The 24927-nt window shown below is 45.1% G+C and overlaps 1 protein-coding gene across 2 annotated transcripts; it reads left to right on the top strand.

Moving 5' to 3' along the window:
* The first annotated feature begins 11741 nt into the window (after positions 1-11741).
* Positions 11742-22925, top strand: SLC25A47 (solute carrier family 25 member 47). 2 transcript variants are annotated; one of them, XM_082059497.1, is made up of 6 exons: positions 11742-11936; positions 17616-17659; positions 17951-18022; positions 18287-18469; positions 19541-19814; positions 20660-22925. In XM_082059497.1, exons 1-6 carry the CDS (start codon positions 11909-11911, stop codon positions 20944-20946), a joined length of 888 nt encoding a protein of 295 aa, XP_081915623.1. In that variant the 5' UTR covers positions 11742-11908; the 3' UTR covers positions 20947-22925. The 2 variants fall into 2 exon arrangements, with proteins under 2 accessions (XP_081915623.1, XP_081915624.1); XM_082059498.1 differs by lacking the exon at positions 18287-18469.
* Positions 22926-24927: the final 2002 nt, after the last annotated feature.

Raw genomic sequence — 24927 nt, 5'->3', positions numbered from 1 at the left:
CCATTTAAACTAGAAGAGGATAGATGTACATTCTATATAAGGAAGAAGTTATTTACAATGAGGGTGGTGAGGTGCTGGAACAGGCTGCCCAGAGAAGCTGTGGATGCCCCATCTCTGGAAGTGTGCAAGGTCAGGTTGGACAGGGCTTTGAGCAATCTGGTCTAGTGAAATATGCCCCTGCTCATGGGCAGGGGGGTTGGACTAGCTGATCTTTAAAAATCCTTTCCAACCCAAACCATTCTTTGATTCTATAACCAGACTCCCCCAGCAGTCTTGTCCTGGATCAAAAAGGGCTGCGCCAACAGATGCGGGCTCTGTGCTGACTGCCGCCCCATGGTTCAGCTGCAAGTGCAGGGATGTGACCCTGCCTCTGATGGTCAAGGCCACAAATCATTAGCCTGCTGCCCATGGGGCTTGGCAGAACCCTGGATCTCAGTCTTGTACATTGCTGCTGCGCTGGACCCTGCAGAAGAGGCTTCTTCCCTCCCCATAGCCTTTTCTCATTTTATATTAACTCTATTTTCCTACTAACGTTACCTTGTGTCAAGGTGCCCTAGTGCCAGAGCCTTTAAATGGGAAACTCAAGCTGTTGAGAGTTCCAAGATGTTTTAGGCTGCTTGTTATTTCTGAAGGCAAGGTCTGAGAAAAAGGACTACCAGAGGCCTAGAACAATAAGTAGTCTATTCGAGCTTTGTTTACAGTAACATGATCTCTTCAAGGCCTGCAAAGTAATCTTTTAGAGACTAAGTTCCAGAAGCAGAATGGAAAAGCAGCTGGATTTTTATATTTTTATCCTGCATTTTATCTTTTATCTTTTTATCTTTTTTCCTGCATTGTTTTCCATGGCATGGCAGTGCTTTTCCAAGTATAGCAGCTTAATGCAAAGTCAAGGAAGTCTTGCAGTGAAATAGTATATTAAAAACAAAACCAACTTTGACCTTCTGCACAAGCCTTGGAAAGATCGACTTGGCCTAAAATATTCCTGGCCAAAGTGTTTTTAATCTGTTATTCAAATCCTCTGATCTCCCAGGCAATCTGTCTCGGAGAAATTCTGTACCAGAAGTGTCTTGTAATTTTAATGTTCGCCCTGCTCTTTGCAGGCACCTTTTAGGTTATCTGAAGACAGCTTCAAATCTTGATCTTTTCACCTCTGAATTTTATTATTATCTTTTGATCTCTGATTCTTCTTATCCCCATTTCTTCAGCTGATCTGGAGTTCCTTGAACTGGACCCCAAGGCTTTGCTAAGTGAGCAGTGGGAGATTACCTTGGGTATTCGTAGACAACACTTGTTAGTATTTCTGAATATGAAATCAGATATAGGTGAGAGTCCTTTTGTAACATAACATATAACATATATCATATAACATATATATCATATAACATATATAACAATCACATAATACAACACAACATTGTTGACTTAGGGGCGGCCTGTGACACACGATGTGCCCCAGACCCTTTTCAGCAGACAGCTGCATGCCACAGTGTTCCCTGTCTCGTACTTGTGCAGTTTCTACATAGTCATTCCTAGCTGTCCGTGCTAAATTGCTCATTCCGAGTTGTTTTTCCAGTTTGTCTAGATCACTTGAATTCTGATCTTGCTGTCGATGTTTTGCAGCCCCTCCCAGGTTGCTGCAGCCTGCAGAGGCCTGTCTTGTTCCTGTGTGCTTGAACTCTTCCCACCAAGCTTTATTTAATTCTACTGAAGGTTTTATTTGTCGTTACTGAACCCCATTGCAGCAGGCATGCACTTCAAAGGGGGCAGCGGGGCACTTTATGATTTAGCACAGGGAACATCAAGGGCTTGTTGGTATAATGTTTGGGATGTCAAGGGTTGGTTCACTAAGGAATGAGCATGGGGGAGTTTCCCTTTATTTCATCTTTTCTTGATTGGGGTTTTGTTTTCTGTCCAAGTTACACTTGTGGAGCAATGTTGTATGAATGTAGAGGAGTTTATTAAGCTTGATGAGGGGGAGACTGTGAGTCGATAGAGGTGCTTATATTTGTGCGTGTCTTCCATAGGGGCTTTGTGATAAAGGGAAGGAAGTTGCAGAGCTCTTACAATTGAGTAGTATTACTTAGGCCATACATTTCGCCTATTAATCCAGGGCCTTATGTGTGCAGTACAGATACAGTCTTGGAGAGGAGACCTAATCTGGCACCCAAGGAAACTCAGATTTAATGGTTCTCCTCTGGACTCAGGCTGTTTTTCCAGATAGTTTGCAAGCTATGTCTGATCTTGCATCCGCTTTGCCAATGTGTGGTGCCTCCGGCTCAGGGCGTGACTCAGATGTCAGTTGCAAGTTCTTGAGCCCGTCAGGCTCCATAGATTTGGCTCAGCTGTGACCTTCTTTCCTTTTATTCTGCTGAGGCGTATCCCAACATAATTTACAATCCACCAGGATGCATCCCCAAGTGAGCTGGAATGAGGGCCTGTGCTTTCCCTGGTTTCTTCTTCTTTGGGAGCATTTAGCTTCTCTGCTGGATGGTGGAATGTGGGCTCATCAAACAGAGAAAGCAGAAGAGAAATAGTTGACAATGGCTTAGGAAACATAGGACCTACCAGCACATACAGCAGCAGCACTGGCACATGACTGAGACAAAAAGTAAAGGCTGTGATTTAATGTCATCCCTCAGAGACCCTCTTCCCTTTGTCCCATTTTCTTTTATGTCTGAATGGTGGCAGTTCAGGTGGAAGAGGCTTTGCAGGTGATGCTGGAGGGTTAAGATATGAGAGAAGGTTCCCCTTCATTTTCGTGGCAAGAAGTGACTCTGTTGGTTGCCTACTGCCCTTGGTGACACCCAGGGAAGATGTGGGAGAAGGTGAGCCTGGATGGAAACCCAGGAAAGGGATCTGGGAGAGTGGGAAAGGGATCAGAATAAGAAGGAGAGTAAAGAAGGAGCAGATCAGAATTAACACTGCCGGTAAATGAAGCATGAAGAGAAATGGCAAAAGCAGACTGAAATTCTGGTGGCAATGGCATGCAATAAAATACACATTATTGTTTCAAAATCTTCCTGCTTGCTTATTAATTTGGCATGAATAATTGGCCATGTCCCAGTGGATATGTCCCACTAAAAGGTGGAAAGTGGTGGATGGGTGATCTCCCCTTTGCTCCTCAGAGCTTCACTGGGGCTTGGCCAGTTCTGGGACTACCTGGTAGGAGAATATAGCCTTCTGCCCTCAGTCCTTTCCTTATCTTCTAAGGCAATGCACTGCTGCATCATCACAACTTCAGTACTCATCACGTCAGCCAGAAAAATGCATGAGTTTCTCTTTTTATTTTGAGTTGCGATTGGATTTTGAGCTTTTCCTTCCTAGCATCTACTTGGGCTCCCTGAATCACTCTTCAAAGACTCTCTAAGACAGCAGTTCTCTGCCCTGTTTGTGATTTGAACCCCGATGGCGTTTACAACCTGTGTGTGCAGCTACGTGAATGTTGCATCTACACTAGCAAACTGCTTGCAAGGAAAACCTTGCATTTTCCAGAGACTGCAGTCTTCCCTGGAAGCAGATAAGAAATAAACAGACTGAAAAAATGGATAAAGCTGCTTACAGGCATTACTCCATGGTCTTTTCCTTGGTATTACCTTTAATTGCAAAGTTCTGGTAACTAACCTACTGAGTCTTTTCCTCTTGTGTCACACTTTTAAGCAGTCAGCAAGTAGGCTGGAGAGGGCAGACCTACACAAACACACTCCCATACTGGGTCTTCTCTCGTCGTAGGTTCCATCTTTATTCTCTGGCCTGTGCTGGTACTATGATGGCTAAGACATAATAATTACTTTTTAACGTATATTTGGGGATGGAGCTGAGTCCAAAATACCTGAAATATTACGAGGACTATGTCTTCTTATGTTTGCTGCAGGTGGAGGGAGTTTCTTTGTTGCTTGCCCCCCTCTTGGAGAACACCAGAAGACTTTGTGTGTGCATGTAGTCGGCCGTATGGAGAGCAGGTCTCCAGCAGAATCCAGATGCTGGGCTGTTCGGCAACACAGTTTTAAGATACCAGAGACCATGAAGGGCACGCTGAGGGAGGAGGGTGGGCACTAAATCCAGTGACCTGAAGTAGTAACCATCTGCCAGCCCTGCAGCTTCGCCCATCTCCCTCTGCACATTACTCAGTCACTCAACGAATTTACTTGTGACTGGTGACAGTGAGCAAAAAACTGATGGGAAATCATTCAGGAAAGGAAGATAAAAACTCAGTAGCTGGCATCTTTATAGCATTTTCCCAGTCTGGATTTGCAGACAATATAACCTAGAACTCAGGCTGTTTGTGTGAAGTAAAAATATGCAGTTATGCCTATTTCATAGATAAGTTGATGGTAAAACTGATTTGTCAGGAAACAGGAGGAAGAGCTTGGAGAAGAACCTCCTCTGCCTGCTTCCTCTCTTCATTTTCAAGCTACACTGTTCTTACAGGAACATTTCTGTGAGGCAAAGGATTTTTCGCTGCCAACAGCTATACAAATATACTTTCAACACCATTCATTTGAAACCTTCTGGCAAAGTTTGTATCCCTATGCAAAGTCAGGGACTGGGAGACTAGGTCTCCAGCTGAATCTGTATGCTAAGATATTCAACAGTGTAGACACACAGTATAATGCACCAGTCAGTAATGAATGAGGAGAGAGAGCCAAAAAAAAGTAGGAATATGTTGTGAGGCAATGCCGCTTAAGTTTATGTACAGAGATATTTTTAATATCTTGGCCTGTCTTCAAGGCAGCTTCCTGCTGGGTCATATGTGGGCTTCCAGCTGTCACGTGAAATATGTTTGTCATTGCATTAGTCATATAGAAAAGGCACCCATTTGTTAGAAACTGAAAAACGGGCTCGGCAGCATGACTAATGTGCCTTTGCAGAAACTTCCGAAGTACTCTGCAAGACAAGTGCTCATATGGCTCCTGAACTAAGGCCAGGGAAAGCAGAGAGTGATAAGCAAGGCTGTGAACTTCATACGATATTCAGAGATGGTCTCTGCTGTCAGTACTGCTGTCTGGGTATTCTTTGCTAATGCTGGGGGTGCTAGTGAAAAAGCTGTGGAAACTTCTGGCTTAAAAGCCAATTTTTTTCTCCAGCTCAAGGCCATGGAAAAAGTCAGATTAATATTGGAGGCACAGAGTTGAATATTTGCTAATGAAACAGGCTTATATTTCTACTAGAACTGTGTACACTGCTTACAAGGATTTATAGCAGAGATCCCTGAATTAGTATTGATCAAGTTAGAATGGGTATCAGTAGCTCTTTGACCCCAATAATATGGGGATCCTCACTGGAATTAAACTTGCTTTGTAGCAGAATTTTTAAGGGAGATGCTTCATTTTTGCTTGAATGCAGTTATTAATTCAGTGTAATTTCACTTGTTTTCCACTCCTGCAAGATAAAAAAATCTTAAATTCTTTTGTGTAAATCTCCTCTTAACATAAGCTCATAATTATGCTGGTATTTTGAAAAAGTTCTGAACTCATTTGTGCCAGGATTGCCAGTTAAGTATCTTTATAACAATCTTTCCCACGTAATCTTAGCAGCTGATATCAAAGTCCTAAATAATAACACTTTATAGTTCTACAGCTGAGTTTTCTTCTAAATTGCCATGTAGCTCTGAGGTTGTTAAATCACATCAAAGGGAAGAAAGACTGTTGGCTAGTCAAAATGATGCAGCATCTTACACATTTTTTACTGGTGTACAGCAGAGATCTGAGGGTGACACCGTTTGAGAATATTGGAGAAAAAGCACTGATACTGCAACAGCATCATCAAAGATTTGGGGCTTGTCACTGTTCCTACCACAACAGCTGTTTCATTGCTTAATGCTTGAACTACTCCTGCTGAAAAGGTTGAGGGTTGTACATTAATATCATCATGACAAATAAGAGCACATTATTGCTCAGTGGGGAAGAGGAGGTGGGGAAAGTGAGTGCCTCCTTCTGCCCCTGGCTCTCCAAGCGTGCTGCCAGGTCACTGACTATGGCTGCTGTCCATTAAAGTGCAGAAAATGTGCAAGAGGTTGGAAAGAGGCTCAAAGTGCAACCAGAATGTCAATAATAATTCTGTTATCCCCTCCCCCCATCACAGCCAGGAGTCCTCCTAAAGTGCCAGCAACATCAGCTGGCACGAAATTCTGTACAGGAGCTGACTGAGGTGGTGCACAGCCATATTCCTCTTATTGTAAAGACTAGGGTTTGGGGGGGAAAAGTTACAACATTTTAAAAGAACCATGAGAGCATTGCCATTTTATATATATATATCTACAGACTCACATATATTTGTGGTTCGTTTTGGTTTTTTCCATGTGGGTGCTTATATAGGGTAGGTGCTGATGTTGCTGGTTCCACCTTTTTCCAGGATTTACTCCTGAACAGAGACTTATGGCTCTCTGAGAAGTGCACTTCATGGCAGTGGACGTAGAGCACACTGGTTGTGCTGATGAGATGATTAGGTACAGGGAGATTGAAATACTTGCCCAAAGCCAGAAAATCTGTTACTTCTTGAATTGCTGCAATCATTTTCAGTCCTCTTGGAAATGTATTATTTTCCCTTCCCTTGGAAATGCATGTAGAAACATTACAATGTTTTATCAGCTTTCCAGAGGTGAAATCACTAATCACTTATACCTGCCTAAAAAGCGATGCAGTTGCAGATGCTCAGAGTGGTTTCCTTACCTGTTTTATTCGTTTGTTGTGAAATTCCTACTGTGAATATTTGAGTCCTTGGATTTTTTTTTATTTAGTACCTGAGATGAAGGACAGTGAGACACTTTGATTTGAAAATCCATAACACAGCTGGAGCCAGGAGGTTCCACCCCCCTTTCCACCCACCACCACACAAGCCAAGCGCCCGGCTCTGCCAGCTCAGTGTTGCTGGTGTCGCTCTTTCCAGTTCTGCAATGTACAAACACCTGGGTGACGTAGCGGGGCAGTGCTGTTTGAACAGTCTCTTCAGTCAAGGATTTTTCTCAAATAAATGGGATAGGAATTAATAGATATGCACGTGAGTATGATATCACATAGCGTGAGGTGAATAGAAAATGCAGTCTGTTATGGCAGGAACATTTGGAACATATGAGGAGTGGCTAAAGTCACTTGGTTTGTTCAGGCTGGAGAAGAGGAGACTGAGGGGAGACTTCATTGCAGTTACAGCTTCCTCACAAGGGGAGTGGAGGGGCAGGCAAGATGATGTGCCAGGGGAGGTTTAGGTTGGACATTAGGAAAAGGTTCTTCACCCAGAGGGTGGTGGAGCACTGGAACAGGCTCCCAGGGAGGTAGTCATGGCCCCAAGCCTGACAGTGTTCAAAATGCAATTGGACAATGCCCTCAGACAAGCTTCTCTTTCACTTTGCAGGGTGGATGGAATTGGTAACATCCTGGGAGGGATCTGTGGAAGGAGAGGGGTAAGGGGATGTCCCTGCTTTTTTGTCTCACCTAAAAGATGTTATTTAAAATTCATCACCTACCTAAAGTCTCTCTCCACCTTTGCCTTTACTCCATACACTTGTGCCAGTCCTCTGACCCCTCTGCCACTGTAGCCATGGAGCAGTTCTCTCTGCCTGGGTGGGCACACAGTTGCCTCCTCCCATGAAGCAAATGCAATGTCTCATCCATCATGTACTGTGCAAAATTAAGACATCCCTCACTTTTCTATCACTTTATTCATAATTTCCAGATTGCTTAATATCATTAATTTCATAATTTCCAGATTGCTTAATATCATCAGTCTGTCTTTTCATCTGACAGCACCTTCCATGCTCTGCTTTCTCAAAATCCCCTGTGAAATCCACCGATTTTGAACAAATTCTTCTTAAACAGTTCACTACTGGAGGAAAGGACTTGTACATTATTCCTAGGGGAGTGATATCCCTTGTGGAGGTTCAAAGCATGTGGTTTGTGTATCAGACTTCCTAGAACAAGCTTTGAGTAGACCATCTGGGTGGAGACAAGGCTCTTTCACTCATGCTTTCATAGACATGGACCATGGTGATTCTTTACAAGCTGGACTAGTCACGATCTCTGTCAGTCCTTGGACATTGTGTCAAAGGGTGAGAGGAGTGACTTTGATCTGCTGAAAGGAGACCTTGAAGATCTTCCTGATAATTCAAGATTTCTTTGGGCTGGATTTTTTCGGGCTGTTTCTCTTGACCTGTGTCATCGTGGGGCTAGGTTCTGGTGTTTCTAATGAGGCTGGTATCTGAGAGCTGGTGTATCTCCAAAACCTGGGGAAGAGGAGGTGAAGGAGGAAGCTCCTTCAGCAAGGCATGAAGGACAGTGAGACCTTAAGGGCTCTACATCTCCAGAAGGACTCCTGGCAAGGGAGGCTGAATTGCTGCCTTGGGGATCGCTCCTCTTCCAGAAGCTCTGGCCTCGCCACCATCGCGTGGTGGCCGGGCTGAGTGGGTCACACACAGCTGATGAGTACAGCAGTGAATGTCATTTGCCTCTGAGTCCTGGCCAGACACCAGGAATGAAGGACTGGGGACGACAGTAGCGGTGACGGTGTTTGCTTGGGTCTCATGTTACCTTGCTAAGCGCCTGTTGAGGCGAATGTCCCCGGAGTAGCTGTGTGCATGGATTTCTCCAGAGCTGGCTGGCCCTAATGACACCTTCATGGGTCGAGGTGAAATCTCAAGCACCAAAAGATGGGTTCAGATGGCTGCCTTCTGAATGGCTTCTCTTTGCAGAGAGATTCCAGCCACATTGAAAGTGTGAATTCTCCCAGTATACCTCATCAAAAGGATCAGAAGGTTATCAGAATGTTTGAATCTAGAATCAGCTTTGTGCTATATAAAGCAAACTAATATTTTGATAGAAGCATTGGTGTGAATGAAGCTTTAAAAATTTTAAAAGTGTTAATCTTTGGTTGCATAAGGAAGGGGGTTGTGTGGGTTTGTGGGTTTTTTTGTTGTTGTTTTGTTTTTTTTTTTTTGTGTGTGTGTATGTGTGTTTGTTTCTTTGTTTTGTTTTTTGTTTGTTTGTTTTCTTTTTTTATTTGTTTTGTTTGTGGCTTTTTTGTTTGCTTGTTTGTTTTACATTCTCAGGTGGTTTCGTGAGGAAGATTCCCTTTGAAGTGTCCAGCTCAGACAGAGAAGAGAGAAATTTTGCTTGGTCTTGCATAATTTCATAAGAAATACTGATTAGCCCTGACATATCAGTCATCCAGCGTGACATGCCAGCCAGTATGTATTTTCTTGCTGATATTGCATCAGCCGCTGCAGTATATAGAAAAATCCCACACAATACCCCTGGCTATGTGGTGGAAGGGAACGCATGGCGACACTTTCATGTTGGGAGTATAATGAGATTCTTCGCTTTTCCTGGAAGCAGCTCCCAGAAAAGCAACATTAAACAGCAGTATCCAAGTAGCAGTCCTGAAAGCACCATTGGCTGCTGCAGTGCGGGCTGGGGTGGCTTGGAAGGTCCCCGGTCCCTTCAGGAACCAGGAGGGTTTAGGCTTCTGGGGTGGCTCTCCTGGAGAGGACTGTGTCCTTGTCCCCCATGTCACTGACACAGCAGATTACACACCCAGTCCCGCTGCTGGAAAGGTTCTGCAAGGACAGCAGCCAAGTGGGAGAAGTGGTAACAGCACCTTTCCCTGCACTTGGCACATACAAGCTGTTGATGAACTGTTAATAACTTCTGCACAGTCACCAGGTGTGACAAGGAAGAGCTACTGAACAACCCAGTGTGTTTTAGCAGCTACATTGCTATCTCTCTAGATAATATTTTACTTCTGGTTTAAAATTTTCACTGTCCTTGCATGATGCTACACTGCAATAAACTGTTCTTTCCAGTGCCAAAAGTGCTCAGGGAGGAATGTGTAAGAAATTATGGGAAGCAAGCTTCTAAAAATCCTTTAATTTTCAGTTCCTAGAAACTCTGATCTCTGACAGTGAGCTGTGCTATACATCACTGACACATCAGCCCATTCAAACTGTGCACTTCAGTGAGAAAGAGGTTCTTGTGAAATGTGTGAGAGACTTAGTACTGGGGATTAAAGTCCTCACCTCCTCTGTGAAGCTGACCCATGGGGGCAGCACCTGTGACATTTTCTTTTCACTTTGCTGATGATGTGCCTTGGCTCTGATCTGAGGAAACCTCTTCAAGAGGAGTACAATTCAAGTCACGACTTGGCAAGCCCTTCACTGCATCGGGACTTTGGTTTCCAGGTTCACTCCTGGCAAAACTTAACCTCTCCGCTGTAGACGTGGCAGCCCTCTGGTGTGGGTCTGTAGGCCATATGGCAAAAGTAGGCCATATGGCATTTTCTAGCGCTCTTGGTTCTCTTTGATGAGCAAGTGTCTCTCTGTGCTTTTCTCTTTTCTCTGCTGAGCTCACCACCCTGTGCTGGGTGTAAATTAGGAAGAAAAAAATTAAGTGCTGGACCAATCTCCTGGCAAAATCCATCTCCCCTGCAGGGTGAAACACTGGAGTATGGGCAGCAGCAATAGTGATTCCTGCTCTGCCAATGAACTCAGCAAGGAGCTGACATTGGAAAGGGGCTTGGGAGGCTGAGTCAAAAGTGAAGAGCCAGAGCTCCTCTGGGCACTGGGGAAGCTACAGAATCACAGAATTGACTGGGTTGGAAAAGACCTCAGAGATCATCAAGTCCAACCTTTGGTCCAACTTCAGTCCATTTACTAGATCATGGCACTAAGTGCCATGTCCAATCTCAGTTTAAAAACCGCCAGGAACAGTGAGTCCACCACCTCCCTGCAGCCTGAAAGAGAAGCAAATGCTTTGTACGTGGTTGAATTTATTTCTGGGCTTCACCACATGTATACACAGTAGGTAATAATTTGTGAGGGTCTGGGCAAAGGTTTAGGGTCAATTGAGTGGGCTAGGAAAGCCAAGGAAAATTCCTTGGCAAGGGCACAAGGAATTTTCCTTGCTGGGAAGGGGGTCAGCTCCATCAGAAGCAGGAAGGGTGCACTGGGATGAGGGAAAGAGGCATCTCAGTTCAAGAAGCACAGGGAACTGCTGGAGAGAGTCCAGTGCAGGGCAACAAAGATGATCAAGGGAGTGGAGCATCTTTCTTATGAGGAAAGGCTGAGGGAGCTGGGTCTCTTTAGCTTGGAGGAGACTGAGGGGTGACCTCATTAATGTTTATAAATATATAAAGGGTGAGTGTCACGAGGATGGAGCCAGGCTCTTCTTGGTGGCAAACAATGATAGGACAAGGGGTAATGGGTTCAAACTGGAACACAAGAGGTTCCACTTAAATTTGAGAAAAAACTTCTTCTCAGTGAGGGTAACAGAGCACTGGAACAGGCTGCCCAGGGGGGTTGTGGAGTCTCCTTCTCTGGAGACATTTAAAACCTGCCTGGACACATTCCTCTGTAGCCTCATCTAGGTGTTCCTGCTCCAGCAGGGGGATGGGACTAGATGATATTTTGAGGTCCCTTCCAACCCCTGACATTCCGTGGTTCTGTGATTCTGTGATCTCATACACAGCCACCTGCACCATGTCTCCATGGTGCAGGGCAAAGGTGTCCTCTGGCAAACAAGGGTGTAAGGCTGTCTTCTGCGTTTAATAAGTGCAGTAGGGAATGGCCCCATCACAGCTGGCATTACCCTGCAGGGCACTACCCCTCGTGATTTTCCAAGCAGAAAGGCATTGAGGACAGCAGCTCTGGCACAGCGTTGCTGGGCTTCGCGGGATTACTTATTCACTGTGTTCCTGGAACAGCTCCAGGCTTCCTGTCTCTGCCTCAAGTGTACGAATTCATCCAGTATTCACAAGGTTCACAGTCCCCAGAGGCAAGACAAGACAGTAGGAAGGTGCTTCATATTCCAAATCACACTGTTCTCCAAAGGACCTGCGGTGCTCTGGAAGGACTGAACTGATATCCTCTCTTCTTCTACCTCCCTAACGCTTAATCAGGGTAATTAAGGCAGCAGAATCAATCTGGATGGATTTCATTGCCGGGGCCATTGGAGGTAAATACACGAAGTGCTTGTTGATGACAGCAGGTTGCTGTGTTTCTTTCTTGTTCAGCTAATGGGCAGGTCTCAATGGCAGAGCTGAGAGTTTTTCAATGGGGGCTGCTTGTTAAAAGTGGATTCTTCCTTATAAAGTGGAAAATGTAATCAGAGCAGATTCACAGAGCTACTGGAGAGGCAGAGCTGCAATTTTGTCAGCTGAGGTCATTGCTGCGCAATCTTCTGCAGCCTAATTGCCGCGGGACGGGACAAATTCTGATGGGAAGACACTAAGTGGAACGCGTTGCTGCAGATACAAACTGGCGAGTAATGGCCAGACAGCAAAGCTTTGCGTGTCTGGTGCCAGAGGGTCCTGGCAGGCTATCGAGGTCACGACTCTGGGGGGCTGAGAATGTGATTTGTGAGACGGGAGGGGTAGAGGCATGGCTTTTTGTAGTGAGGACAGTCTGAATGAATGACCTTTGGCTTAGTTTAAGTTGCAGCTGTGAAGGTAATTTCAGTGCAGGCAAGCTGCGTGGCAGGCTTTGATCTGGGAGAAAGTAGGTTAGTTATATATAAAAAAAGTAAAAAGAGAAAAGTGTGATTTATTTCTAGACATTTTTAGGGCATTTACCACTCAAACCCAATGTTGTTTTAAACAACAAATTTTAGTCACTGGTCTCACTTTTTTTCTGAAATCTTCCCAGATTTAACAGAGTATCGAATACCAAGACAAAAGCCTTGGAGTTGCCACTGCCAGAAAGGACAGGTAAACCTGCCAGCAGGTTGAGAAGCCCAGCCCAAGCCTGCATGTCAGATCTCACTTTGAGATCTTCTGACATTTGGCAGTTTCCCTCACCAGGAGCCGCCTGTGGTCCTGGTGCAAATGTGAATTCCCTGGGAAGAACCATGATGAGTTTTACACCCTTATTGCTCATCATGCAAAATGTGCAAGTGGGGTGAGGTTCTGGCATCTCAGCAGCATGCAGCCCTGGTGCCAGTTGCTCAAGGTGTTGGACTTCCCAGGGTGCTGGGGGATCCTGCTTGGGAAGGATCCTTCATGGGAGAGGGGAATCTAACCAGCCACTCCATGGCAGCTTTCTGTTCTCCTCCTCTTTCCTTTCTGACTTTAAAGTACCCAGTAGAGATGGTGGTTTTGTGCTGAGGCTGGCAACAGGACATCCATCTCAGAAGGACTCATCAAACCTCCTCTGAGACCTCCTGTTCATGACTGCCCTCATCTCAGCAGGGCAGCAACAGTTGTGTTTGCTCCTTGGACTTCTTTGCTTTTGCTGGCACAGTTGTGGTTGAGCCAGTTAAGGATAAACTTCTTTTGCAAGGGAATGTGGAGAGCTGAAAACACAGTTTCAAAGTGATCGTTCACCTCAGCCTTCATCTCCTGCTCCCATGCAAAGTCAAGATTTGTGTGGTGTCTTGTTGTCTGGGTGCCAGCATCATGTGCCCTGCCATGCAACGAGTATCTCCCATGGGTGCCCTGGAAACAGGCTGACCCTGGGAGGATACAGGCTGGGGAGCTCCAGCTGGGGCCAAAAATGTCTTTGCTTGTTTTATTGGACTTCACTTGCCCCAGGGGGTCAGAGAGCAAGATTTTCCATCCCGTCATCTGTGTCCAGCTTGAAGCTTTCTTAAGAGGGATAATGAATTTTTTTCACTGGCAAACAGGAGTGTTTTCTGGCATGCTGTTCCCTGCTGGGAGCTTGCACATAGACATGTGCAAGGTACTTCGGCAGGGCTTCAGGGCCACGGTCCTTACCCCAACACGGAGTGGATTCCAAGGGTGGGACCCTTACAATTACCTGTGACAACTGGGGTAGTTTTGGTCCTGAGCTTATTTCATGGCATGTGTTTGTTAGAGCTGAAGCAGTTCTCACTTTCCCAAGGAGGCTGCAAACTCAGCTGAAGTGCATCAGACAACTCAACAGGCAGCATAAATAATAACAGAGTTTCTGTTTAGTCAAATATGTTCTTGTGACCTTGATCTGTTTTCAGAGTGTTTTGCACAAAACATGGCTTAAGCACCACAGAAAACCAGCAGAGTTGCTGCCCCTTTTGGATGCCATGGAATGATCCAGCTTGGCTCAGGCACCTGCACAAATATTGTGCATCTCCACTGAGCTATTGCTTCTGTGGCCATGGGACAAGTGTAGCATCTTCAGCCAGGGAAACAGTGATTTGCTGTGACCCCAGACGGAAACAACTTGACAGAAACTTGCTCAGTGACTGTGGAGATTTTCAGTAACCACTAAATGAGGCTGAATGTTGTGGAAAGCAGCTCTTCTATAAGGATGTCCTTCTTGATCAATAAAGCTGAGCAGGAGATTGGACTAGACACCTTCCGAGGTCTCTTCCAACTTGAATTTTCCTGTGACCCCATGTATATTTTCTAGCCCTGCTACTACAGCAGCCCAGGCCATGGCAGGGGATGGTTCGACTCCTGTGCCACGTGTGGAGATTGGGGAATGGGAAGCTGAGGTTCACCCAGCAGTGACAGAACAGCAGGGTCTGCATGGGCTTCTCCTCATCTTACTGCAAGGTTACACACCAGACACATGCCGCCCAAGGACAGATAAAATAGTCCTCCTACGGAGGGAACATGCTGTCTCCTTGTCCTTACAGCTAAAGTAGCTTCTGCTGGCCACTGCCAGGGCCATGTAACCAGATGGAGTTCAGATTGTTTAGGATATGGGGCACTTCTTATGTTCCCAGCTCTTCACAAAGTAAAGGTCTTTGAAAGTAGTTGTCTCCCCATCCAGTGCACAGACCATGATTCCTGCTTCTCCCTGGGTCTTTCAGCCAGGTGTTTGCCAACAGCTCAGAGCTGTTGCAGCCTGGTGGGCTCCATATGGCTGCTGCCTGCTCTCTGCTGTGAACATTGCAGTGGCCACATTGCCAGGATCTCTCCTTTTTTGAATTACCTGTTTGAAGAGATTGAGTGAAGAGACTGAGTATTACAGTTTTGTCCTTGTACTCTGTATGTGTGTAGAGGATGTTACAACCTCCGCACAATAACTGAGAATGTCTCCAATAAAGTAGGCATGAAAAATGCCTTGCTACAACCCAACGAACATCATTCACCTGGTTTTGCCATTTACTTCCCTCACAGGGGGTGCGGTGTTACTCAGCAGGAGCCCCACAAGATCCTTCTCCCATATTTCATGCTATGCTATACATTGGTGGCCTTGTTCAATTCCGCTGTGCAAACAGGGCATGTGTGGGTCATGCTATCTTTGTCCCAGGCTATTTATACTGTGTGACATTGTGCAGAGCCCTTCTTCGTCAGCCTTTGGTGGACTTGGCTGAGCTCCTCAGCTCTGACAACTTAACTGCTTGGAGTGCTTTGACTCTTAAGGAGTACGTTGCATGACAGGCTATGGTTGTTCAGAGGTTCGGAGTGGGAATAAAGTGGAAATGTTTGGTTCTTGGAGGACCTAAGGTGAGCAAGAGACTTTAGGACTGAGAAGCAATGGGAGGCAAAACTGCTTTATTTTGTCTATGTTGCTGCTGTTTCTGCATCTTAATGTGTGAACAGGGCACTTTGGAAGGGAGGACACTTCTTGTCAAACACTTACCCAGATCAGCCTTGGTACCTGATGTGCACAAAACAAGGCTTCTACCTTCCTGAGCTGGTGGAACAAGCCAGGACTTAGCTGTGCAAGGCACATGGTGCCCCTGAGTCACCACTGTCTGCTCAGCTTGCATTTGCTGCCCCTAAGGTTCAGAAATCTGAAACCCATGCGATGCCAAATCCTCTTGGTTGGGACGGGTTCTTGGGCCAGGGGACCTGACCTCTGCGGTCAGCACAGTCACACTGACACTGACTTATGTGCTGCTCTTTGCTGGCTGGCGGGGCCTGTGTCTGCTGTCTGCCTCTGGCTGATGGCCGGGAATCTGGGACAGTGCAGGTGGCCCCGGGTGACCTTGTCCGTTGTCGCTCTCTGTTTGGACCAGAAGCATTGCTCCTTTGAGTTGTATTACCCTGCGTGATCACTCTAGCTGTCTCTCTTCCAACCTGATCTCATTTTGGTTTTGGAATTCTTGGCCTCTTTTTAATCTTCATTGCTATTTATCTGGTGACAGATTTGACAGAGGTTTTTACAGCAGAAACCTCATTTTTCTTCAAGCAAGAGGCTGCTGGTTCTTTTCTTCTGAGTAAAGCACCTTGAGATTGTCTCCTGGTGACTCACACCAGCAGCTGCTGCTTTTTCCAGAAGGCAGTAGAGCTTTCCAGAGCTCCCAAGCAGCCGTGTAATCACACGTGAACATGCCTAGTGAAATACTCACAGTGACTAATACATTTTAAAGTATCTTTTGCCTGGCTCCCTGAAGGGCTTATCAACCACTTTTATGAACTTGGTCTCCATCTAAATAACTCACATGGATACAGCTCCATCATCCACCAGCCTGATTTCCTCTCAGATGTCTTAAGCAGCTGATATACTGGGAGGAAGTGAGCTAGTCAGCTCTTATCATCTGTTGTATCTGCCATCAGATGCATTTAGATTAGAGTTGAGAATGCAGTGGACAGGCAGGGACAGTGGGTGATCTATCTGTTACTTGGCCAAGAGAAGCCCATGTCTGAACTCTTTCACTCTCTGTATCTGCCATTAAGGCATTAACTTTGATTGCATTTCCAACTCCAGCAGCTATTTTAAGGTTTCAAAGTGAGCTTGGGTGTCAACAGAGGATTGACAACCCCCTCCATCAGGCTGGACATGCTGTCACTGCCGCAGGCAGGGAGTCGCGGTCAGCTGGCGTGTGGGCCGTGCTGCTGAGCACGCTGGCTTTGTGCGTGGCCATCGCTAATCCCTCGCTGCCCCGTAATCCTGCTGAGCCCTGAGTGGCGGAGTGTGAGTGCTGCACCCCAGTGTCACACCAGCCTGCCACGGCTCAAAGCAACCTTCATTTATGCTCCTTGCTCTGCTCTTGCAGCAGTCTGGTGCACGAAAGAGATGCACCTTAGAGGCTTAGTCCAGCATGGTGCTGTGGGCCCTAACGCCCAATGAATTCCTCACCCAAAGCTCTAGATGTGCTTTGTAAAGTGCAGCCAGCATGTGTCCGGTCCCTGGCGTGCAGGATGCAGCAGAAGTGCCTCTCTAGTCCTCAAGACTACAAGATTCAAGATTGCTGAGAGCCTGTAATGCCTGAGGACCACCTCTCTTTTACAGATGTCCTTGTGACTGCTGCTTTTATTCCTTAATATTTCCAAAACAAACATGGAGACCCAAAATTGCTCCAGAGGCCCTCTTGTGTGAATGAGGATGCTCTGCACCTCATGTGAGGGTGCTTGGTCATAGTCCAAAGATATTTTACTGCTTCAGCTGAGAGAGAGAACAGTCTGATATCGTACAAGTCATCTTTTCAGCCTTCCTGCAGTGGTGCTCTCAGTGTTTCCCCAGTCCTGGCTTGTACTGGGGTGTTATTCCTCCTGATTAGTTTTCTGTGACACTTGGATTCCTCTCTGAGAGTGTCTTGGTCACAGAGAGAAATCACAACATTCTGCTTTGTCATTCTTGGCTCAAACTTCACCGCTGGAGCTTGAAAAAGGTCTGATGCCAAGCATGGCAGGGCTCTGAAGCTGCATTTTTCTGCTGTTCCCTCAATGACTTGCCACAGTGGGGCAAAATGCTCTGTTGCAATGTGCCCTGTTAACCATCTCCAACACACTCTCTGTTTCAGGTGGTCTGAGCACAGCAGTGGGTTATCCGCTGGACACAGTGAAGGTACGGGATGGAGCTTTATTTCTTGACTAGGGACTGAAAATGAGCAGGCTCTTTTGCTTTCCCCTCCCCCTTTCTATAAAACTAGTCCCATAGCAATGCTTTCATCTTTGTTAAAATCAACATATTTCACTGTATTTGATTGTGTTGTTTCTCATTTTAAAAAAAAAGTAAATAATTTGGTTGTGCTATTTTATGGCTAATTATCTGGTTTGCTCCTGTGGCTTTTTGTTTGTTTGTTTTGTTTTGTTTGAATCTAATATGTACATTTTGAAGTTGTCCCTATATTCCTAGGTGAGAATTCAGACCGAGAGGCATTACAATGGGATTTGGCACTGCATTCAGGAAACATACAGGACAGAAAAAGTAAGTGCCTCTCATCAGAATTGCTGACATCAGTTACGGATGACTTGCTGCAGAGCAGCAGAGCTGTTGGCGGGGGAGGATGAGCAGCAGTTAGTTACATACAACCATTTGTTGGGAGAAAGGTCAGGACGAAATTTAGCTTTGCCAATAAACTGTAAGATGGGAATAAGTTTTGGCTCAACAATGTAGGGACAGTGTTTTTGGGTAGATGCTTTCCATGCCATTTGCTTTACAAAAAGTTATTTTATCTCTGTTTCCAACTAGATTTGGGGATTTTACAAAGGTGTGTCTGCATCAGTCCTTGCAGTATCGGTGATTTCTTCTGTTTCGTTTGGCACGTACAAAAACTTCCTTTGTACCATCTGCAAGCTGCGATACGGGGCTGCGGATGCAAAACCATCCAAGCTGGATGTTTCTCTTGCTGGAGGTGCTGCCGGTGCTGCCCGGGTAGGTCAACAGCCGAAAGGGAAAGCACAACAAGAGATATTGTTCACAGACATAGGAGCCTGGGAAAGCACTGAATGTTTTCTGTCTGGGAGGCCACGGGGGAGCCTGCACAAACCTGGTGGGTTTGTTTTCAGAGGATTCACACTCTGCCCATGCTGCCCCTCCCTTGTCGGCTCCGCAGCGTGGCCAAGCTCTGCCAGGCAGCTCATGCCAGATTTGGTTTAGAGTTCCAAAACACTTAAGAACTCATTATTAAGAATGACATGGACATTGGCAGCAAACAGAGAAAAAGGAAGAAAAACAACCTGAGCAGCAAACTTTCCAAGTGGCTCTGACGGTATATTTATATAAGAAAGACGTAACTCAGTGTGTCAGAGCTCAGGCTGGTGCTCTGACAGTGGCTGCACAAGCCCGGCACGGTGTTGCTGTAGCAATGGGCAGTACACAGCGTGGTCTCGCCAGGCCTCGAAACGCAGCAGGGCATCACTAAGAAGTGATGTTGCATGGCAAATGTGCATGATCCCAGGACAGGGAAGTAAGACGGAATCCAGGAGCACTTTCCAATCAGCAGATGGATTTCTGTCAGCATCTGCAGGAGTTCAGCCCAGCACTCTGATGGTGTGCTGGGCAGAAACATGCACCCAGTCACAGACAATCCTCTTACAGAACAGTCCAGATGGTCGAGTTTCTAGCTCCATTTAACACAGGTTAACATTTTTAAAGTGTTTATGGCCTTGGTTCCAAATACAGATAAATATAAGAGCCTTGATGTATGCTACCCTGTAGCTGAGAACATCCCCTTTCCATGCCCACCGGGTTTAAAACGTTATTACAAGTGTTTAATATACCCTGGTGATTTCTGCCTTGCCTTCCACTCCTCACAGTGCACCTCACACAGGTGTTCTGTGGCTGCTGGGTGGGATTTAGCACAGACAGAGGGGACGAGGCTGGAACTTGCTGTCTTCGGGTAATATTATTGCCTGAAAGTGTGGGAGACAAGGAATTTGCAGGAGAAGGATCAAAACACCGTTTAAACATGAAAGGTTAAAATACCATCCTCTGATGTTACAGGTTTTGTTGATGAACCCTAGTGAAGTGGCTAAAGTTCGCATGCAGACTCAGAGGAACCCACATCCTTCCACTGCATCTCCCCAGCCTGTTTCCGAGCCCAAGTACCGAGGATCTCTGCACTGCCTGAAGGTGATTGCCAAGGAGGAAGGTTTTGGGGGTCTCTACAAGGGCTGCTCTGCATTACTCTGCAGGGATTGCTCCTCTTCTGCAATATATTTCCTTACCTATTCTGCTCTGTGCGACTGGCTCAAACCAGCTGGGAAAGACAAACCAGGTACGTATTGGAAAGCATCGGGCCTTATCTGCAAAAATGGCTTATTTAGTACCACACTGAGGGAAACCAGGCTCTTAGCAAACATCACCCAGCACCTGTGAAACCTCACCCGGATCTGCTCCTCACATGGGGTGCTGTGTGTTTGCTTCCTGGTGTCACGGGGCCGTTTGTGCCCTCCTGGCATGGATGCCAGCAGCCTGGGAGTGCGGGCAGTGCCAGCACGGCCTGGCCCCTCAGCAGCTGCTCCTCTTCCCGTGGGAGGGGTGTTCATGGCACACTCTGGTGCCTGGTATGTGGAAATGAAATCCTCTTCATGCAGAAAAAGGATATGTAACTAGAAATGAAACACGAACGAGCCTTCCAGGAGCCATCACAGAGCATGGATCAGAGTCAGTCCAGAGCTTGAGAATAAATCCCAAGTGCAGAATGTAACGACACTTAAGTTTCCTGGTTGTGATTTGGCTCCAAAAAACAATTATCCACTTTGAGAAAAGACCAAATAGGTGACATTCAGCAAGAGCATCTTCCTGAGAATTATAAAAATAAGTAAACACAGCTGGAGAAGGTGTGGGTGCTCTCAGGCTGCATCACATCTAGTTCGTGTGGTGTTAAATTAAATCCTGCCTCTGCACGAACCAGTATGGTATCTGCAAAAATGAGTATGCTGTGAAACGGAGAGACCATGCAGTTCGTGTGAGCTCACTGAAAACCTCACAGCTGCAAGAGCTGGACAAAATAACTGCTGAAAGACATGAAAGTTAACCAAGTTAGCTAACAAATCTGAGACACCTGCAGTCATATCAGTGCAAGGCTCGAGTTAACTGCTCCTCCCTTCGCTCCTGCAGGTTTACTCGTTGTCCTACTTTCTGGTGGCTTTGCTGGAGTCCTGGCCTGGGGATTAGCTACTCCCATGGATGTCATTAAATCAAGGATGCAAACAGATGAATTAGAGCAGCACAAGTACAAAGGTCTCATCCACTGTGCTACAGAAAGTGTGAGAAAGGAGGGTGCAAAAGTGCTTTTCAAAGGACTGGGGTTGAACTGCATTCGTGCCTTTCCTGTGAACATGGTGGTGTTTGTAACGTATGAAGCTGTGCTGAGAGTTACAGATCATTATACAAACAAAAAATAACTTGTGCCACTCTGTTCAATGGTGTATTTTGTTTAGTTTATTTTGTTGTAACACAATATCCACAATTGCTGATCTCCTTTGATGGGCAGTGTAAGAGGCATAGACATTTCAGCACAAAACTGGATGGCTGACAGCTTTGTTTTATTCTTATAGGATTGCAAACTCACCAGGGAGTCTCAGACTTAGATACAACCTCCCTTTTATCTCATTAATATATTTAGACTGTAGCCACTGCTCAGGCCCTTGAAACACTGGGAAATATTTATGTTCTAAAAAGCTGATAGTCTCATCAGAATTTTTTGGTAAAGGATTCATTTTCTTTTTTACTGGCACAGGAAATGATCTTCACAACCAAGGGAAGAGCTGGGGGGAGCTTGTGTAAGATTTAACACTACCCAGTGCTATTTACACGTAATGCCTGTATTGCATTCTGTGAGTAACTGAACATATTTGTGCTTCAGGCTGCAACTTTTCCTTCCCAGCTGTAATTTTCCCAAAGTACTCTATAATTATATCTCTTTGGTAGCAGATGAAATACGAACCTCCTTGCTTTTTCGTGTCATTATTTAATGACTGGCAGACGTAGTCTGTTAACATAATCACGCTAACAGCCCCATGGAAAGCGAAACCAGGCAGGGGTTCCTGTAAACCGGGTGATTCGCTCGCTGTGCAGCCCTGAGTCCGCCCATCATCCGTCCCCTCCGGGAGGCTGAGGCTCCGTGGCTCTCCGGAGCTGGGCACAGCTTGGACGCAATCCTTTCTCATCCTGGAGGGAGGGGAGGAATAGATGCAAAACCTCTTTGCTTCTCAAAGGAAGGGCTGCCATAAAATCCATGTGCTGCGGGGTTAGGCAAGTTAAAGGAGAATTGCAAAGTTGTTGAGTTTAAGTAAGATTTACTACTTTTAAAATGTATATACTCTTCTCACTTCAGTGTTTGAAGCAGCCAAAAGTTGTTTGTTGTGTGTTTTTTTTTTTTCCAAAGGTGCATTTTGATAGAATTTCTGATGCTCCTAACAACTATTTATTTTTCATAGAGGTACAAAGTTTCACCAACATGTCAGGTAAAAAAACCCATGCTCACACTGTTGCTTCAGAAGGAAAGTCCCTAAAGCCAGAAATACTTTAATTTGCTCATCCTGCCTCAAGAGCAGCATAAATGTTTTCTGTCTCCATTTTTAATCCCTGGACAGACATCTGGAGCAGACCAGATCCAGCCCCTGTCAGATTCTGTTGCAAGGGCGTTTTCTGGAGGTAAAGAGAAAGATTATATTTTTAAAGGAGTTCTTCAGGGTTGATGCCCATCTGGTCCACAGCCACTTTTACCAGTTGATAGCAAGGCCTTGACTACACTGATAATAATATTGCAGCAGACAGGACTTCTCAGCTATGCTGGACATATAAAAAAGTTTCTTGTATTTAAACGACAGGTGCTACTAGAAAAGAATAAGGGAGACCTCTTCCCCTCCAGAGAAATACTGGTAAAAAGCTCCAGAACTGTCCTCCTGAAATCTAAGCCTTCAATTGGCTTTTAAAACATGTTCACAGCCATGCTATCAAACCATCATCGTAATTTTTCTCTCAGGAGTTCATCCAACTCTTGCAGTTGAATCACAAGGAAGGTTAAAAGACCAGGCAGGTGTGGAGTATGTCACCTTAAAGGGGAGTGAAATGAAAGACTCAATGCTGAACTGGATTCTCTCCCAAAGTGCTTATGGCCTCAGCAACCTACCACCCACGGTTACATCTTGGGGCATCAGCATCAAAGCATTAAACTCCCTTTAGTCAGAAAGTCCTTATAACAGGAGATTTAATTAAGCCCTCAAGATCTGGAATTCCTCTTAATATGGTTATTAAGAGTCTACTACCCTCACCTCTTTCTACAAGGGACACATTTGATCAAGTATTGTCCCAGCTGAGTAGTGATTTATCCTGGCTCTGCCTGGGTATTTTCTGGAATCGAAGTCCTTCATGCTGTATTGTTCTCAGCCAACCTTGTTCTCAGGCATTACATCCTCTGAACAGAGGCAGTAAAAAATGCCTGCAAATCAGACTAAACAACCGTTTATCGTTAGGCAGCATTGATACCATCCATGGTCAGCCCAACGTTTGAAAATAAAGTAGCTCAGCTGTCCTAATAGACTCATACATATTCAGATGACTAAAAATGTCCCCTCCTGTGGATGTAACTGAAATACAACTGGTTTGAAGAAACAGAATTACAGATGACTTGTAAAAATGAGTGGGAACAACTGTGAAGCTAGTGGAGAGGCTGAGAACTGTAAGCCTTCAGGGTATTCAGCACCATGTAAAAGTAGGTTCTCATGTGGCCTGAACAAATGCTACACAAGAGGCAAGCTGTATCTTCAAGGCAGCTTATTTCAGGAAGGTAACTGCTTTGCAATCCAACCTGCTCACAAGCCTTTACTGGAAATAGCATATACACAGTATGTGGGTGACAACCTGCCCTAGAGCCAGAACCCACAGTGAATTCCAACTGATACAAACTGCCAAGAGGTACAGGAATTGACTAAGTACTGTAAAGACAGGTACATAAATATGAACCAATTTTTGTTTAATGACATGACACATTGTACATATTAAGTACTTTACTACAAACATACCAGGCTGGGTGTTTGGCTTCTGGATTTTAGAACTTGATTGCTTTATTTTCTGGTTTCTTTGTATTACCTTGACCTTCAGCTACTCTGATAATCACAGAACTATTTATCCTGATGAATTAGCTCACCGAAGGCCAGCTAACAGAATAAGACACCACATTTGCTCTGCTGATATTGGATTTACATTGCTGTAGGGCCTGCAGCTTGTTGTATAGATTACTCCTTTCAGTAACAAAGTTGGTGGCCTTGGAAAAATAGTTTTCTTTAGAAGGCATATTCTGCTGCATGTTTTCATGTTGCTGATAATTCCTGTTTCCTCTGACAACATTCATCAGTATCCTAGTAGGCTTCAGCATCCCTCTTGGTGACTGTGGAAGAGCCACGTAAAGCTGCTCAGAACCTGTGCTCTTCAGATAGCAGCAATTGTGGAGTATCATGTTTCCACTTCAGTAGTGGTCTTCACGCCAAACCTACTGAAACATCACTGTAAATGGGTCACATTGACCTTTCCCTATTTCTGAGCTGGCTGCTGGATACTGGAAAATTCAACATCCAGTCTCACCTGAGACCAGTTAATCTTCAGAAAACTGACCCTTATTAGCTTGCTTTGGGAGCAATCCAAAGTCTACCTGGCAGGACTGGGTAGAGTGGGTTACAGGGCACCTTGTGTCACTGCCTGAAAGGCACTGGACATCAGAACAAGGACCAGCTCCATCAGATGACTAAATCAACACCTAAAAAGCTAAAAAGAGAGGTCAAAAACAGAATATGTGTAAATTAAGCCTTCTAAAAATAAAAAGAGTAAAATCAAATTAGTTCGATACAGACTTTCATCTACATTTTTTATTACAGCAAGATGAACAAAATGAAAACAAATCGAGGAAAATGTAACGAACATTGCCTGATAAAATTCTTACACATTTCACACATACTTTTGAAGAGTGCCTTGTCTTAACTTTTAAATACCTCTGGGACACGAATTGTAGTTATAACAGATTTAGGAATTTGCCAAGACTCTGAGAAACTGTATCATTTCAGAGCACATTTGTAAGAAACCAACAGGACTTGATTAAGGTGCTTGCTCAGTAAACAAATACTGAATAATTTTGCTATCACTCTCCTTTCTAAATTTTCAAAACAGACGTTAATTACTGTCTTATAAAATTATTCCATATGATGCTTAGTTAGAACATATCACTGCTTCTCCTATAGCATGTTTCCCCTTTCCTGAATAAATCAAATAAATCCTGCAGGACAGATCTGCATACAATGTTTTAAAGAGGAAATCTGCATTACGAGTTTGCAAAAGCCCTTTAAAAGTCAATTTAAGTCTTGTTTTTTATGTATAGCTTAAAGATGACA

Source organism: Streptopelia decaocto (assembly GCF_964273445.1).
Source record: "Streptopelia decaocto genome assembly, chromosome: 7".
In the NCBI taxonomy this organism is placed as follows: domain Eukaryota; kingdom Metazoa; phylum Chordata; class Aves; order Columbiformes; family Columbidae; genus Streptopelia; species Streptopelia decaocto.
This window is presented reverse-complemented; position numbering and strand designations above follow the sequence as displayed.

Coding starts and splice junctions, on each gene's coding strand:
- SLC25A47 (XM_082059497.1), top strand. CDS start 11,909: ATGGATTTCATTGCCGGGGCCATTGGAG. Junction 17,660..17,950: donor ATCCGCTGGACACAGTGAAG/GTACGGGATGGA, acceptor CTATATTCCTAG/GTGAGAATTCAGACCGAGAG. Junction 18,023..18,286: donor AAACATACAGGACAGAAAAA/GTAAGTGCCTCT, acceptor GTTTCCAACTAG/ATTTGGGGATTTTACAAAGG.